General features: G+C 36.2%; 1 protein-coding gene across 3 annotated transcripts in view; it reads right to left on the bottom strand.

Moving 5' to 3' along the window:
• The window catches only part of ADGRB3 (adhesion G protein-coupled receptor B3), an 801,091-nt gene that overhangs the window by 335,242 nt on the left and 446,510 nt on the right, over nt 1–19,339 (bottom strand). For all 3 annotated transcript variants that reach the window (XM_030859191.2, XM_030859192.2, XM_060283891.1), the window contains one exon: nt 10,050–10,152. In XM_030859191.2, coding sequence (XP_030715051.1) covers nt 10,050–10,152 — 103 coding nt within the window. The remainder of the gene's footprint in view (nt 1–10,049; nt 10,153–19,339) is intronic.

Here is a 19,339-nt window from a genome sequence, read left to right as displayed (position 1 = left end):
TATGAACTTAATTGTTTAGATATCACCTTCCATGTTACCCCTCGAAAGACACTAATTTCCACCTTAAAACGAAAGTATAAAGGTGAGAAATGCCTCTTCTACTCTTATCCATGCCTCTGTCAACCCTCAGTTTCACCCACTACCTTCCTCACCCCTCACCCCTTAGATCTCATGATTCTCTCTCTTTCTGTCCTTGTGAAAATTTAGAAACAATCCACATGAGAATTATAGGTTCCAAAACACACCACGCAATCTTGCATTTCACTGTATATTCCGGACCTACACAAAAGACAGGCACCCCTCTGTGAACATTCATTCCAGAACAGTCACCCATACGTGGGCCTATGAGCTGAGGTCAGTTATGGAAACATCTGAAGTTTACAAAAATAAGCAGAACAAACAAACTAGAGGAATCTTAGTACCTGGATAGACCAGTCACTTAGAGAATAAGAATGCGAGATGGTAAAGAAAGCAAAACCCAATGATGAATGAATTCTATACATGAAAAAAAACCCCCAGAAAACCTGGCTAAAGGAAACCACTTGTAAAATATTTGTTATAATTTTCAGATACTTTTCTCAAAGGTACTCTGCTGCAAGATCTGTTATGAGGAATTTACAGAAAATCAATAACAGGAAATGGCAAGTCTGACAGAGAGCAGGAACAAAACGTAATGACAGAAGCAAGAGGCAAATAGGTAGGCTGTAAACCAACTCACAAAAGTGGATTTAAGAAAAGCATGAAACTAAGAAAGCAAAAGCTGTCAGGTAAATGAGTCAAACTGGCTAGAGAAGATTAATTTATAGAGCTGTCAATATAATTGACACTTAAAATATTAAAACTGAATGTATTTGAAAACTTTTGGAAAGAATACGTTGTTCTTGAAAAACATATTTTTGGCCAAAGAACTGTCTCTTGACTCCACTGAAAACAGTATAGTTGAACTTGAGTTAAACATTTGTACTCACCCACTTTTAAGCGTTTAAAAATGTACCATGACCCAAGTTTTCTAATTACCATAGATGTTCTACACAGCACTTTTAGTGCTTTAACAGTCTTTGATATTTTCTTTTACTTCTCTTCTCTGTCTCATCAAGCAAACCATTACTGATCATCCTTGACTGGTGATGGGGTTACATTCTGATAAACCCATTGCAAGTTGAAAATATCATACGTTGACAACGCACTTCATACACCTAACCTACAGAACATAATCGCTTAGCCTAGCCTACCTTAAATGTGCTCGGAACACTTACATCGCCTACATCTGGGCAAAGTCATCTAACACAAGGTCTTTTTTAATAAAAAGCATTGAATATATCATGTAATGTATTGAATACTGTACTGGAAGTGAAAAGCAGAATGGTTGTATGGTTACAGAATGGTCATAAGTATATCAATTGTGCACCCTTGTGGTTGTGTGGCTGACTTGGAGCTGTGGACCACTGCCCAGCATCATATGAGAGTACCCTACTGCATATCTCTAGCCCAGAAAAAGATCAAAATTCAAAATTCTAAGTATGGTTTCCACTGAATACATATCACATTCCCGCCATCATAAAGTCAAAAAATCGTAAATTGGTGACTGTCTGTGTATCTATTTAACAATACAATACATCACTGGCTTTGTCCATGTATTTTTATAGGTGGTTCTCTCTTTTCCTCTGATCTTCATAACTTTTCTATTTTCTTGTTTGAAGAATAGGGAATTTAGACATCTTTTCTAGCCCTAGCCCTTAACGATTCTAGAATGACATTTATAAATGAATTCCTTTTCTTTTACAAAACTCTCTTCCAAGTCTTTTTTTTCCCCTATGGAATATTTTCAAAACATCTCACTATGGTATAGAGAGAAGAAGTCAGAAGAGTGAGCCAGGAAGATGATCAAAACAAGCTCATCCATTCATGCAAAAGTCACTTAGCAAACACCTGTAACATTCCAGACACCTTGGAGGCACTGGGGCTACAGCATTGAACAAAACAAAATCCTTGCCTCATACACTTAGCTATAGTGAAGGGGGCAGGGAGAGAGACAAAAAACATAAAGAAGTAAATATATAATATGCTAGGTGGTAATATGTGTTATGATGAAAAGTAAAATACATGAGTAGGAAAGACTGCGAAGTTGAATGGATTGCAATTTTGTATATTGAAAAGGCTTCACCAATAAGATGATACCTGAACAAATGCCTGAAGGAAGTCATTTACAGAAAAGATAAAAGTCACAATAAACATGAATGCTGAACCAAGTTACTTTAATTTTTCCTTGGTGCTTTTAAGTTCTGAATAAATTCAATTCACATGCTATCTTAATTACACTCTTGCTATCTTCATTATTTTCAAGGCGTTTTCTCTGGACCTACTCTTGTATCACCTGGGATGCTGATGAAAAATGTAGGTTCCTTGGCTCCAGGAATTTTGAGATTGGGGCTTAACTTAGGAACATACATTCTAACGACTCCCTCCACTCCTTATAATTTTTAATCTATATCACATTTGTAGAAGCATGGACACACAACAGAAATAACATGGTTACTTCACTCTGCTTTTCTTTACATTTTCGAATGCTTAGTCCTCATATGCCACAGTAAATTCCTAATCTGGAAACCTCTTAACTTTCTTGTACCTTTCATAGTCCTCTTGAAACAGAAAATATCCTCTTGTCTGTAGAGGTAAAGCAAGCTCATAGACAAAGCTTCTAAGGACTTGGAGAAGGCCAGTGACCTCCTTGTCACTCTTTCAACATTTCCAGTGCTCCGAGCAAGATGTTCCAGGGTGAGTCCTTGTGTCACATCTTCCAGTGAATTGCACATTGAGTTCTTGTACGTGGACAGGAGAAAGACTGTTCAACTGAGACTCCAAAGCCTCTCTTCATTTCCAAAACTTTAGATATAAAGGCATTACATTAATAATATCTGGATTTTGCTAAGCTTACCCTTTTTCTATCCCCACTGTTAATTGTATTTCTTATATAACTGCACAAACAGATTTTGGGAATTCCTAAGAACATTTCCAAAATACCTGACCTGACCCACAAAAGACTAATTTATATCCTGCCTATAATTCTACTACTTGAGAAAAGTCACGTTTTAAAATGTTCAGGAATGCATTCTAAGGGAAGTAAGATTCTCGTAGATGTAAATTTTTCCACAGTCAAATCTCTGACAGGTCACGAAAGCTGATCAGTGTGAAAGGGAGCCCTTTCTGGATTATGTCTTCTAACATATAAACATCTTCATAATCCCTGAAAACGTAATACACCATCCAAGGGGATGATGCAGTTGAAAAGGTATCATATCACATGCCACTCTACAACAGGAAGACAGTCTGTTGAATGTTCTCCATACCTCTTCTCAAGGTTTTGAGAGTATTTTACTATTTCTAAGTGATACTTAAAAAGAGTTAAATCTGGGTCTAACTCTCGTTTTTTGACGGGGTAGCTGACATATACCTGAAGTCCAAAGAGCCTCATTGAGAATGCAATACTTTTCTTACTTAAAAGGAAATGGAGATATGGAATTTTTCAATTTATTTGCATGAGTTCTACAGAAAGCACCTCATTGAGAACCAGTTAAATCAAGAAGATGGAAAAGGAATAGTTGTTTTTAGCTAAAGCAGAAGAGCATAGAGGCCACTGAAGTGAGGAAGGCAGAGTATGGTTCTATCAAGACAAGTCACGTCTTCCAGGACCTGGCAGCCATTCAGTTAGAACACAAGGGGAGGGCACGTGTGTAATCCAGCTTCTGCTATCTGGTTACTCAGGACCCCAACTTAACCAGATGACACTATTTTTGTGTCTCTAATATCTTAGATATATCACTAGTCACTGAATGTACATTATTTCCTGACAAATACTTTCTATTTGACATGTGGGAAGTAGTAAAAGTAGAACCACTATCAGAAATTATTTATATGTGCATCCTTCAAAGAAAATCATTGCCTCCACATATATGTCTTAGAGTGTCTTCCCCATATGTGACTGCATCATTTCCAACAATGGCTATACAAGTCTGGGTGCACCTCTCAAAAAACAAATGGTTTATCTGTGGGTAAAACTCTCCAAGGTTGAAGTGGCAAATAACTTTAATAAATAAACACTCAAATAACTAGATTCCATATAGATATAGCATACAGCTTGTCTTTTCCTTTTATATCCAAGAGGTTGTAACAATGTGCCCTAGTAGTGCTTTTATGGGGTTGTAGCAGAGACAAGGTCTGGCCAGGCTGTTTTGCACAGTTCCAATCTATCGGCTGCCAGCAGAGAAGTTTTGCTAAATTGCTTCAAGAGCACAACACATCTACAAATATCAGAGTTGCTCCTGGCATCCTCCAGTTTTCCCTAATATCCCACCACCACTTTACAATGGCCATTCTCATTGTCTGGTGATTCCTTTAATCAAATTCCTAAAATGTTAGCATGATAATCAGCATGGAAAAATGTAATCTCTAGTTGCTAACTGACTTTCATTGAGTAATATATTATCATTATTGTAGTTTATCTGATTCAAAATGTCACTGTTACTGTATGCATATATATTATTTTCATAATCAAAAAAATAATTTTGCAATGCTCCAATACAGGGTTATTAGTTTTCTATTGCTGCTGTAACAAATTACCACATACTTAGTAGCATAGAACAACACAGATTTATTATATCACGGTTTCTGTGTGTCATGAGTCTGGTGAGCTTAGCTGGGTTTCTGCTCAAGAAATTCACAAGGCTGGTATCAGAATGTTAGCAGGAATGCAGTCCTTTCTGGATATGGGGATGAATCCACATCTAGGCTCGTTCGGGTCTCAGGAGGATTCAGTTCCTTGTAGTTGTAGGACTGAGGTCCACATTTCCTTCCTGGTTGATAACCAGGGGTTATTTTCAGCTTTTAGAGGCTGCCCATATTCCTTGGCTTGTGGCCCTCATCCTTCATCCTCAAAGTCAGCAATGGCAGGGTGAGTCCTTCTTACCTTGCATCTCTCTGACCATAGCCGGGAAAGGCTTTCCAATTTTAATGGATCATGTGATTAAACTGGATCTACTCACATAATCCAGGATAAATGCCCCATCTCAAGGTTCTTACCCTTAATCCCATCTGCAAAGTCCCTTCTGACATGTAATATAATATATTCACAAGTTATGGGGGTTAGGACATGGGCATCTTTGGGGGGCCACATTCTCTTTACCATACAGGGGGTGACAACTCATGCAGTCCAGGGGCCAAATCTGGCTTGCTACCTACTTTGTAAATGATATTTTGTTGTAACAGAGCCACATCCATTTTCATACATTGTCTCTGGTTGCTGTCACACTACAATAGCATAGCTGAGTAGATGAGACAAAGACCATTATAGCTCATATGTCTAACCTGACTCAACTGAAAATGTTTGCTGACCCCTGCTCCAACAATAGCATAATTAGTCTAAAATATTTTTGAAGAATATCAATGTTGTATTATGAATAAGAATAAACTGAATGTGAAATGTAAGTGGGAAGAATGCTTACTCAAGTTTAGGAATTTAGGATAAAACCAAAAAAAAAAAAAAACTGTAGCTAGATAATTTCTATCTCAATTGAAGCCGTTGGCAGCACCATCAATCTACCTGTCTACTTAGCATTTCAAGACTCTCTCATAAAAACTACCAAGGGGGGTTTAAGCAGGCAAAACATCAGAAATCTTTTCCAAATGGACGCAAGCTAGGGTAGAAAAGTAAATTTAAAAGTAAAGGGATATGGGCTTCCCTGGTGGAGCAGTGGTTGAGAGTCTGCCTGTCGATGCAGGGACGCAGGTTCGTGCACCGGTCCGGGAGGGTCCCACATGCCACGGAGCAGCTGGACCTGTGAGCCATGGCCGCTGAGCCTGCGCGTCCGGAGCCTGTGCTCCGCAACGGGAGAGGCCACAATAATGAGAGGCCCGCGTACCGCAAAAAAAAAAAAAAAAAAAAAGTAAAGGGATAAAAACGCCCCTTTGTAGGAATCATAGATGTATAGAATGAACGAACTTCTTTAAGCTTTGCCAAGTGAGTTTTAATTTGCTGGGTTGTTATCAGCCTTTGCTATTCATGAAAATCACTGATGAATGTTGGAATTTCTTTTCATTGTTTTTCATGTTAATGGTAAAAAGCATATTCATCACAGTTTTCCATTGTGTTTTCTACTATGATTTACAAAGGCCATGGCTCATGATTAATTTTAGTTTATACACATAAAACAAACTCCTTAATTTGTTAGATAGATCCTGTTAGTATGCCAGCAAATACAGCAAATAAAACCGCAAGCCCCAATTCCCATGAGATCTTTTGTGAATATGACCAACTTGAGAACTACAAAAAAACCCAGTGGATTTTCCTCAATCCTGAAAGATAGCAGGTTGGTCCTACCTAGACTATGAGAGTTGTTGCTTAGAGGAAGAAATAAAAAGAAAGGCGAAAATAGACTGCAGAGGCTGCAGGCCAGGGTAGTCCAATGTGTCCTTCCACCAGAAATGGAACTACATTTAAGACTTTTTATTTGAAAAAAGTGAACTTTCAGGCTTGCAAAGTTGGTAGAGCACGACATAACTGAAATGCATTTATTTTCTTATTCTTCTAACTCATCTTTTAACGATAAGGATGTTATATATCTTGGAAGTTCACAGCAGGCTCAGATCTGTCAGGACCAAGGCATCCTAATGGTGGGTGTGAGCGTGTGTGCATGCATGTTTGCTTATGTGTGCACATATAGGTGCTTATGCTGCACTTATTTAGGTCCCAATAATGACTTTCAATAAATGTATTAACTTTCCTTGCACATTATGGAAACTAATATTGATAAGTATAAATGTCACACCGAAGAAACCTTAAGTAATATGAAAAACAAAATTCTTTTTCTCAGAAAAGCAAATTTGGGATTTCCTATAATCAAGCAATTGCTATGCCCAAGCACTAAGGACCACAAACTCAGACTCTACAGATTACAACAATAAAGCCATGAGCCTAGAAAACTGAACTAAGAATACTATCTTACTCTTTAATGACTTATGAACTGGTTAAAACTGCAAATGGCTTTGCTGAATACAATTTGAAATTTCAAGTTTTCATGTTCCATTACCTATTCCTACCAGTTCCCAAGGGCCTTATTACACTTAACATACTTTAAATGTTATTTATTTAAAAGCTTTTTTAAAAAGAACATGTTTTGTTTAAATAATGTTAACAGGCTTTTCCCTAGACTCATTATAACTATTAATTTCCTTTCTTCATTTTTTTTGCACATGGTGTATACAACAGATATAATTTGCAAGTCATTATTCTCTTCTGAGCTTAGAAAAGTGCAGCAGATACATTTGCTATAAGAAAATAGGTGAAAGTAGACAGTCTTGATATAAGCAAGATGTCATATCTAAAATAGCTCAACTTTGAAGGCAATACCAATGATAATACATCTGTATCTACATAGTTATAGTGACATTTCAGCTTGTTCTAATCAATTTTAATTTTCATGTTTAAGATACATCTTTTCTTCACATTTTAGTGAAGACTATTATATGTCAGCATAGGCTCTTTTGACTATCTCTTCAATGAAAATAAACTAAAATCAGAGCATACTTTACAAGACACTCAATAAACCAGTCATATATTCCTTCTCTCAGTGTACATTAAAGTCCTTAACAAAATCTAATCTGCATGGTAAGTATAAATATCAATACAACAAGCACTGGAAATTTTAAACAGTAGAACGTGAAGGACTGTAGGTGTGGTAAGACAATGGTGTAGGAGGTATCTATAAAGTGGAGGGAAGGGACTTCCCTGGCTGTCCAGTGGTTAAGACTCTGCCTTCCAATGCAGGGGCTGTGGGTTCTATCCCTAGTCGGGGAGCTAAGATTCTACATGCCTCGCAGCCAAAACACCAAAACATAAAACAGAAGCAATATTGTAACAAATCCAATAAAAACTTTAAAAAGCAAAGTGGAGGAAAGAAATGAGGGATGGAGGAGCCCAGAGAATCTCCACCATGTGCCTGGGAATCAGGGTGGCCTCTGAGGACAGGCACAGGTGGGCGCTGTTCCTGACACAGGACGGACCCGGGTGGGAGCACCTCGAGGCATTTTCTTCTCCAGACTAAACTTTTCTTCTTCTCCCTCAGACCCTTTGTGTAACGGATTTGTCTATATTCTCTTAAATCTAGGCCTTCCAGAGTAGAGTATTATTTTAGGAATCTGGTCAACACACTCACTCAAAGTACTGAAAGAATTAATTCTAAGTGACTTGCGATAATCATCTCACCATTCTTATATTCTGACTTTCATTGCCACTCCAGAGTGTAGCTGGTGCTTCATAAAATGTATTGACCATACACTCTGGTTTCCATATGTAGAAAATAAATTTTTTGTACATGATTTATCTCTTTTGAAATTGGGCTGACAACATATGCCCCCAGAAAAGTTTGACTCAAAGCTTAAATCTGTTCATTTCAAATAGTTCTCTTGAATTGAAATAATGAGATTGTTTTATCAACACTATTTTTAAGGTTACTCTTTCTTCAGCTTATGAAAAAAAATGCTATTTAATTAACATGTTCTTTAAATTCTCAATAGTGATTTTATCTTTATTTAGGAAAGTTTTGTGAATGTTCATTTACAGAATTGTGACATTCTGACATTGCATTGCTTTTCCAGTAAGCAATTCAGGGAATTATTATCTCTTACTGTGTTTCACCAATGCTTATAACTGGATAGACATTACCATGATAAACAATATATACAAACAAATATGTAAATAAATATTTTATAATACATGTTGAAGGTACACAGTTCCTTATTCAAAAATTATGTTAAAAGTATCTCCTAGCTTTCAGTGCAGTGATGAGATTAGGGTCATTAAAGGTATGAGGAGGTAGATATAACAGAAATAAAATACATTGTCAAAGTTAGACAGAACCCATATGGTCATATTTTGGCAAAACTGGGAAAAGGCCAAATAGTTTAAGTATCAATCATGATGTTTAAAAGTTACTGCTGAGAGATTTGAGATTTTCATTAAACAATCTGGGAAGCTGGAACACCTTTGTAAAAAGTGGTTTATATGGAAGATAATTGTCATTTTTTAATAAAATGAAGCGGAGTTTTTTAAAATCAGCGATTATAAAATACTGGAGATGTACAGGTTTTGTAAACTAAAGGATGTGAGAATCAATTTCATCATGTCATTCACTAACTATATGAACTTGGGAAAATCACAATCATTTTGTGCTTTCCATAATTGTATGCAAAGGTCAAGTTCATAGAAACTTTGCAAGGGATTAAAAAAAAAAGCTATGTATATGCAACATATGAGACAGTTTAACACAGGAATTGTAAAAGCATAATTAAGAAAGTCTTAATAGGAATCACTTTCCTTGTCCCTTAAATCAATGATTTAGGTATTTAAGGTGGATGCATAAAGGATAAGTAGATATTTTAAATTTCTACATAAGGCCTGAACAAGGTCTAAAGAATTTCAGTTGCAGGTGGATGGATTTAACAGAGGGTTCTTGTCATTCTGGATGGAAGAGCTGGATTTGAATCACTGGAGCACCCAAACAGTTACAAGGAGGCTCCTCTGATCCTGGGTGTAGCACCAGGGTGTAGCACTTTAAAAAGCTGCTTCACTGACTCTCCTACCCTGGGGTACCCTGAAGGACATCACTGCCCTTTGCTTTATGCCGGTAGCTTCTGTTGCTGCATGCATCTTAAATCTGTGTGTTTACATGGCAGTCTTCCTCACCATGTGGCAAGACTGGTTCTTTCATCTTGATCTCCCCCACTTCTTATCTTAGAGCCCAATAAAGATGTGGACACTGACAAACTATTAACTATTATCCTGGAGAAATTGAAGAGAGTTTTATCATGAACCAAAGCATAGGATAATGTGTCATTTTGTTTTTATATCATACATATCTTCATAACAAATTAATTCATTTGCAACTCTAAAGAGTTTAGAAAATGTGTTCTGGTCTTAGAAGTCAAAAGAAGGACTGTTAACCTTCTTTAAAAGGTAAATTCTACAAGCAACTCAATGCCAAGTGGATGATACTTACATTAGCCAAATGAGCTAGTTCTATCTCCAGGAATGAATCAGTTGTCTTGGGTTCAGGCCTTATGGTGACCACGATGATTTTGGAATTAACGACAGTATAATTTCTGAAACAGAATAATTATGATTAAAATGAGACAGGATTGATGATGAATATTAATTCCCACTGTTCAATACATGTTGTGATGATATTTTTAATAAATGTATCCTAAGCAAAGACATAGAAACATCGCTCAAATAGATTTAAAACATGATACTGAACTACTATTCATGGAAAGATACAGTTGATTTTTTGTTATAAATATACCCGATCTGGAACTAGAAAACTTTAGGGGGAGAAAGCTATTGCTGACTGTTACCATTTTAAAGGCAGGAAAGATGGAAAAGCAATAGCGCTAACAATTACTTAAATCTGATTCACCTGCGAGACAGGTGGATCATGAATTCAAACCTTCAGGCAATCTTTAAATGAATATAATCCATTCATCTCAAGGTGGACCTAACAGTTTGGTTTTCCAAGAGACCAAATATTCTTCTTGCAAAGTGCTGTCTTGGTGTTTGTTTTTAGACTATCTCAAAATTCGTTAAGATGAATGATTAGAAAGTGGTGTAGAATGAAAACAAGTAGAATTTAAATATCAATAAACTTTGTTGCTAATTACTGACCATCATTCATTTCAACAATAGAGATATACAGGCCACTTCTTTATCTCAACATGCTAGATGTAAAGAACACATTTGCATTTGGAAATATCTCACCAGTACAGTTCATTCACAAAGAAGTTTTAAATATAATCATATTTACAAGCTCCAAAAAAAATTATCCCTAAATATAAACATGTAAAGTGGAATCAGCTCTTTCTTGCATATACAGGTTTTCATCCAACATATATAAAATGCTATACACCTCCTGTAATATAGAGATTTAAAGATCTTATTGTATTTTAGTTATTTGAAGAAATATATATACATATATATGTATATATATATGTATATATATATATTCATCCTTCCTTTTTACTATTCTGAGGAATTTATAACAGGTAACAAGACAAAGTAACTTAACTTTTTTCCTCTTTTTTGTTGTTTAAGGTATTATTTATAGGTAATAAAATTCATCAACTTTAAGTGGACAGTTTAAAGCTTTTGATAACTGTATGCTACAATGCAAGCACTACCAAATCCAGACAGACAACCCTCCACAGTTTCCTTGAGCCCCTTTGCACTTGATCCCCACATCCCTCCCCATGATTCCAGGAAACCATGGGCATGTTGTCACTATAATTATGTCACTATAATTATATGATTAATTATATAGAATCATACACTACATAGACTTTTGTGTTTGACTTAATCACTCAGCATAATGTTTTTGAGATTTATCAGTCCTGTTTCTCTTTATAGCTGAGTAGTATTTCATGACATTGAATTTGTGATCTATTCATCAGTTAAGTAAGCAACGTTTAGGTTGCTTCTGAGTTCTAGCTTTTATGATTTTTAGCAGCTATTCATATTTGCCTATCATGAATAATTGGTATACATACATTCTGGATGGACATATATTTTCATGTCTTGAGTAAATAACTATGAGTGGAATTGCTTGCTCATGTGGTAAAAGCATGTTTAATTTTATGTTACTGCCATACAGTTTTCTAAAATGGCTGTGTCATCAAAGTCATATAATTCTAATATCATAGAACCTCACATTCTTTGTGAAAATGTTTTCTCTAATGGGCTGATCTTTGCCACAAAATTTCACCAGAAAAAAATGCCAACTATGCCACACTTGGAGAATATATAGTAGCGGAGGAACTATAAACATATTCTGAGTGGGATAATATTTTTTAACCATATATTTAGTAATGTCAAATAACAAATTCTAGAACACTCAGGAAGTTTCATGGTACCCAGCCTAACAGAAAGATAGTAAAAAACAACAAAGTATAAATTTGTTTTCAGTATTCTTTAGGAGGAAGGTGGTTGTAAACAGGGAAAGTTGGTTGACTGTTATTTATTTCATTTAATACTAAATGAGTTGGGCTTCCCTGGTGGCGCAGTGGTTAAGAATCTCCCTGCCAGTGCAAGGGAAACAGGTTTGAGCCCTGGTCAGGGAAGATCCCACATTGCTGCAGAGCAACAAACCCATGTGCCACAACTAATGAGCCTGCTCTCTAGATCCCGCAAGCCACAACTACCAGATCCCATGCGCCTAGAGCCCATGCTCCGCAACAAGAGAAGACACCACAGTGAGAAGCATGTGCACCATAACAAAGAGTAGCCCCTGCTCATTGCAACTAGAGAAAGCTCGCACCCAACAATGAAGACCCAATGCAGCCAAAATAAATAAATAAAATAAATAAATTTATTAAAGAAAAATACTAAATGAGTCAACTGAAGGTAAGGGGCATTGAGAAGGATATGGAAGTAAGCTCTAAATGCCAAGCTTCCTCTGCAAACTCACTCTTCCCTGTTTCTCTGTGAGCAAAAGTAATCAGGATCATGTGAGAATAGATGGGATTAACTGTGAGGTGATACCAGTTGATTAATTATGTTAACAGATCTGACAGGATTCCCAGAAAATGACAAGATATATATATATATATATATATATATCTTGCCATATATATATATATATATAAAACTTGGAGTTGGGGACAAAATTAATCTGTCACCACCAAAAAAATTTATGGCTATTTCTCCCAAAGAAGAGTCCTAGGGGGCTTCCCTGGTGGCGCAGTGGTTGAGAGTCCGCCTGCCGATGCAGGGGACACGGGTTTGTGCCCCGGTCCGGCAAGATCCCACATGCCGTGAAGCGGCTGGGCCCGTGAGCCATGGCCACTGAGCCTGTGCCTCAGGAGCCTGTGCTCCATAACGGGAGAGGCCACAACAGTGAGAGGCCCGCATACCGCAAAAAAAAAAAAAAAAAAAAAAAAAAAAAGAAGAGTCCTAAGACACAGATGTAAGTTCCTTTTTCAAAAATGAATACATTTGAGTTCAAGTTTGGTTATCTGAAACAAAAATATTTCCACATCACACAAACCCAATCTTCCCCCTTATTCTGGTCCTGTTTATAATCCCATTTCCCTGCAATAAATAAAACCAAATGCTAATTTATAAACTGCTAATTTTAACAAATTTTAGTTAAATTTGATCGTATACAGGTATTTTATATTATTTTAGAAGTTGTATACTGATTTACTGGAAAATACAGATGTGGGTATTCCAAACAGGAGTTTATAACGTGTCAAGATATTTATGAAGTTCTTCTTGTGTGTTTGGGCTTGTGGGTATTTTAGCCCTAGGAAACTGGATGGTGGAGATCCAAGCGGCTTAGATAAGCAGGCTTCTGTATAGTATTTACTCTGTGGCAGGTTCACCAGCTACCTAATCAGCCTGGTGGAGAAGGTTCCTAGAAGATGAAATCTGCCTTATGGCTTTTGCTAAATATGCGTGTGGGGAGTGGAGGGAGAGGGCATGTGTGTATACATATGTTAACTCATTTAGACTACATCTGAGAAGGGATGTGTGTCAATATATTTATGCATATGGATGTGCTTATAACATTATGTGAGTCCCCTCCCACCTTGAGTTACTACCATGTACTAGATCTACCCCACACCCATTAATGCTATATATGTCTCCTTCCACAAGATTATAGTTCAAGGAGGGCAAGATTTTTATCTAGCATTTATGTATCCTTATTTACATTATGCATGGCACATTTTAGGGCTAACACATATTTGAATGACTTATTAAATACCACATAATAAACAAAAATATTAAGCTTTTGGCCAATGTGATTTAAAATATGTCAATATCACAGTATCCAAATATTTAATGAAGGAAAAATAAGCAAATTTACATTATGCAGTGGCTCCCTTTTAAAAAAGTGTACAGTGTACAAAATTTCCTTAATTTATTCCATCAATTTATTCTAATTTGCATAAGTGAATACCTGGCTCCTCATGTGCCATGTCAGGCTTTGTGATCTACTAATGCTTCCTGGCTGGGTTCACATTTGTATTCACTGCTAGAAAAGCAGATCTTACAGCCAAATGGATTTCATGACTAAAGTAATAAAGATCTTTCTTGTCCTTGAGATTAGCAGTAGTCAGTATCTAAAACATTTTAAAATGTGTAGAGTTCTTTATTCAAAGAAGGCTCAAGTTATTCTTCACAATTTATACAAAGGCTTAAGGTGTTTAAGGTACATGAATCATATCTTAAAGAGAGTAAAAAAGTGACTATAAAATGCAATGCAACTGTTTGAAGAGACTCACTTTAGGTACAGGCCATACATAGGCTGAAAGTGAAAGATCTAAAATGATACTCCATACAAATAGTAACCAAAAGAGAGCAGGGATGGACATATTTGTATCAGACAGAATAGACTTTAAGCAAAAACTGTAATAAAAGACAAAGAAGAACATTATATAATGATAAAAGGATCAATTCACCAGGAAGATATAACAATTATAAATATATGTAGCTAACAGCAGAGCACCCAAAAATATGAAGCAAACATTGGCAGAACTGAAGGGAGAAATAGACAGTAACACAATAATATTAAACTATTTCAATACAATACCCTGCTTTAATAATGGATAGATCTATCAGATAGTAGATCCATACGGAAACAGAGGACTTGAACAACACTATAGATCAATTGTACGTAACAGATATATACAGAACACTCCATCCAACAGTAGCTGAATATACATTCTTCTCAAGTGGATACAGAGAATTTTCCAGAATAGATCACAGGTGAGGCACAAAAAAAAGTCTTAACAAATTTAAGACAACTGGAATCATACCAAGTAACTTTTCTGAACACAGTGGAATAAAACTAGAAATCAAAGGCAAAAGGAAAACTGGAAAACTCACAAATATGTGAAAATTAAACAACACACTCTTGAACAACTAGTGGGTTAAAAAATAGATCACAAGGGAAATTAGAAAATATCTTGAGACAAATGAAAACACAACATGCCAAAACTTATGGGATGCAGCAAAAGCAGTACTGAAACAAAAATATATAGGGGTAAATGCCTCCTTTTAAAGAGAAGAAAGATCTCAAATCAATGACTTAACTTTACACCTCACAGAACTAGAATAAAAACAAACTGAACCCAAAGTTAGCTGAAGGAAGAAAATAATAAAGATTAGAGCAGAGATAAATGACATAGAGAACAGGAAAACATAGAAAACATCACCCAACTAAGAGTTGTTTGAGAAAAAAAAAAAAAGATGACAAACTCTTAGCTAGAGTAACTACTAAAATAAGCAGGAAAACTCAACAAAAATCAGAATTCAAGGTGGGACATTGCAACTGATGCCACAGAAATAAAAGGATCATTAGAGACTACTATGAACAATTATATGACAACAAACTGAATAACTTAGAAGAAGCAGATAAATTCCTATAAACATACAACCTACTAAGATGGATTCATGAAGAAGTTTAAAAATCTAAGCAGACCTATAACTAGGAAGGACATTAAATCAGGAATCAAAAGCCTCTTGACAAAGAAAAAAAAAAAAAGCCCAGGACCAGATGGCTTCACTGAATAATTCCACTGAACATTTAAAGAAGAATTAAAACCAATTCTTCTCAAACTCTTCCAAAACATTAAAGAGGAGAGTGTATTTTCAAACGTATTTTATAAGGCCAGCTTTACCCTGATACCAAGATCAGACAAAGATGCCTCAAGAAATGAAAACACAGGGTAATATTGATATTGAATATTGATGCAAAAATTCTAAACAAAATACAAAACCAAATTCAACAACACATTAAAAAGATCAAATACATGATCAAGAAGAATTTATCACTGGGATGCATGGTTGGTGCAACATAAGAAAATCAGTCAGTGTAAAACACCATTATTAACAGAATGAAGAACAAAAACCACATGATCACCTCAATTGATGCAGAAAAAGCATCTGAAAATTTTCAACATTCTCTCATAATAAAAATTTTCAACCAGTTAGGTATAGAAGGAATGTACCTCAATGTAATAAAGCCTATGAAAAACCCACAGCTAACATCATACTCAATGGTGAAAAACTGAAAATGTTTACTGTAAGATGAGGAACAAAGCAAGGATGTCATCTATTTCCACTTCTATTCAACATAAACCTGGAATTCTTAACAATTAGGGGATGCCTAGTAGCCTAACAATCAGGCAAGAAAGAGAAATAAAAGGCAACCAAATTGGAAAGCAAAAACCAAAATCATCTCTTTTAGTAGATGGAATGATCTTACATGTAGAAAACCCTAAAGATTCCACAAAAACCCTTTTAGAACTAATAAACAATGTGGAAGAGTTACAAGATATAACATTGACACACAAAAATCAGTTGCATTTCTATATACTAACAATGAATAATCCAAAAAGGAAATTAAGAAAACAATCCTATTTACAACAGCATTAAAGAGAATAAAATACTTAGGAATAAACTTAACTAAGAAAGTGAAGAACTTCACACTGAAAACCTGAAAATATTGTTGAAATAAATAAAAGAAGACACAAACAAATGGAAAGACATCCTATCTTCACGAACTGGAAGACTTAATATTGTTCAAATTTCCATAATACCCAAAGCAATCTACAGATCAATGCAATCCATATCAAAATACTAATGACTTTTTTGCAGGAATAGACAAAAAAAATCCTAAAATTCATACGGAATCTGAAAGGACCCTGAAGAGTCAAAATGATCTCTAAAAAGAATACGAAAGCTGGAGGTCTCATACTTCCTGATTTCAAAACATGTTACAAAACTACAGTAGGTCAAAACCATATGGTACTGGCATAAAGACAGAGACTGACTGAATAGAATAGAGAGCCCAGAAATAAACCCTCACATATATGGTCAAATTATCTTTAACAGGGTTGCCAAGGTTACCCAGTGAGGAAAGGATAATCTCTTGAAAAAATGCTGCTGGTAAAACATCCCATGTTTTCAGTATCCACATGCAAAAGAATGGAGTTGGACATTTACATTGCACCATATACCAAAATTAACTTAACATGGGTTAAAGATCTAAACATAAGATTTGAAACAATAAAACTCTTAGAATCAAACATAAGAGAAGAGCTTCATGACATTGAATTTAGCAATGATTTCTTTGATATGACACCAAAAGTACAGGCAACAAAAGGTAAAATAGACATATGGTACAACATCAAACTTAAAAACAGTAAAGAAAACAACTGACAGAGTGAAGAGGCAATCTATGTAATAAGACAGAATATTTATAAGCCATATATAGAATAAAGAGTTAATATTGGGAATATATAAAGAAATACTAAAATTCCACAATAAAACCAAACAAATTAAAAAGATTAAAGATAAATTTTTAAAAGGTTAAAAAAGAGACAAGAGACTTAGATATCTCTCTGAAGATTATATACAAAAGGCCAATAATATATAAGAAAACACCCGACATCACTAATCATCATGGAAATGCAGGTGAAAATCACAAGGAAATATTCCTTTACATCCCTTAGGATGGCCAGGATCAAAAAAAACGGAAAATAACATGTTGACAAGGTTGTGGAGAAACCAGAACGCTTCTGCACTGTGGTGGGAATATAAAATGGTGAAGCTGCTATGGAAAGCAGTAGGCAGAGTCTTCAAAAAATCAAAAATATAGTTACCATATGATCTAGAAATCCCACTCCTAGGTATATATGCTAAAAAAATGAACTCAGGGGACTTCCCTGGTGGCACAGTGGTTAAGAATCTGCCTGCCTAATCCAGGGGACCCGGGTTCGGCCCTGGTCCAGGAAGATGCCACATGCCGCGGAACAACTAAACCCGAGCTCCACAACTACTGAGCCTGCGCTCTGGAGCCCATGTGCCACAACTACTGAGCCCATGTGCCCAAACTACTGAAGCCTACGTGCCTAGAACCCATGATTCACAACAAAGAGAAGCCACTGAAATGAGAAGCCTGCACACCGCAACTAAGAGCAGCCCCTGCTCACTACAACTAGAGAAAGCCCACACACAGCAACGAAGACCCAATGCAGCCAATAAATAATTAAATAAATAAATTTATTTATTTATTTAAAAAAAATGAACTGAGTACTTCATCAATTTCACTGAGCTAAATACATTTACTTTTAAAACTAAAATTACCCTATGGCTGCTACAACTAATGTTGGGCTAACTTAGAACTTTGAAAACTAACAAGAATTTCAACTACTGCAGCCCAGAGTGCTGTAGTCCCCCCTGCATGGACAGGACAAGTGCAGAGAGCTTGGAGGAGGGGGCCTTGAGCACCTGTGTGAGAGTGGCCTGGCGGCAGATGGCGAGGAAGATTTGACTGCAGAACAACTCAGTGACAGCAGCACAGCCGAAAACACAGACCTTCAGTGACAAAGACACAGAGCAGAGGTGCTCCCCAGATACGGCCCCAAATCATCAAAGTCCTTGCCCTCTTTTTTCCAATGGCCAGCAAAATGGAATTACCTATAAGAAAGCTTATGCCTGGGCTAATACAGCTGTGTGGCTGACAGGGACTTGGTGCTCTGGCTGGGTGTCAGGTCTGAGTCTCTGAGGTGGGAGAGCTGAGTTCAGGACACTGAACAACCAGAGACCTCCCGACCCCACATAATATCATTCAGAGAGAGTTCTCCCAGAGAACTCCCAAAAGGGAGTGGCAGGACATATTTAAAGTGATGAAAAGGAAAAACCTACAACCAAGAATACTCTACCCAGCAAGGATCTCAATCAGATTCAATGGAGAAGTTTAAACCTTTACAGAAAAGAAAAGCTTAAGAGAATTCAGCCCCACCAAACCAGTTTTACAACAAATGCTCAAGGAACTTCTGTAGGCAGGAAAGACAAGAGAAGGAAAAGATCTACAATAAAAAAACCCCAACAATTAAGAAAATGGTAATAGGAACATACATATTGATAACTACCTTAAATGTAAATGGATTAAATGCTCCAACCAAAAGACATAGACTGGTTGAATGGATACAAAAATAAGACCCATATATACGCTGTCTACAAGAGACCCACTTCAGACCTAGGGACACATACAGACGGAAAGAAAGGGGATGGAAAAAAATATTCCATGCAAACGGAAATCAAAAGAGAGCTGTTGTAGCAATTCTCATATCAGACAAAATAGGTTTAAAATAAAGACTACTAAAGAGACAAAGAAGAACACTACATAAGGCTGAAGGGATCAAATCAAGAAGATCTAACAATTGTAAATATTTATGCACAAAACATAGGAGCACTTCAATATATAAGGCAAATGCTAATAGCCATAAA

The sequence above is a fragment of the Globicephala melas genome, chromosome 14, assembly GCF_963455315.2.
Source record: "Globicephala melas chromosome 14, mGloMel1.2, whole genome shotgun sequence".
Classification (NCBI taxonomy): Eukaryota; Metazoa; Chordata; class Mammalia; order Artiodactyla; family Delphinidae; genus Globicephala; species Globicephala melas.
Note: the sequence above shows the minus strand (reverse complement) of the source record. Positions and strands in the feature narration are given on the sequence as shown.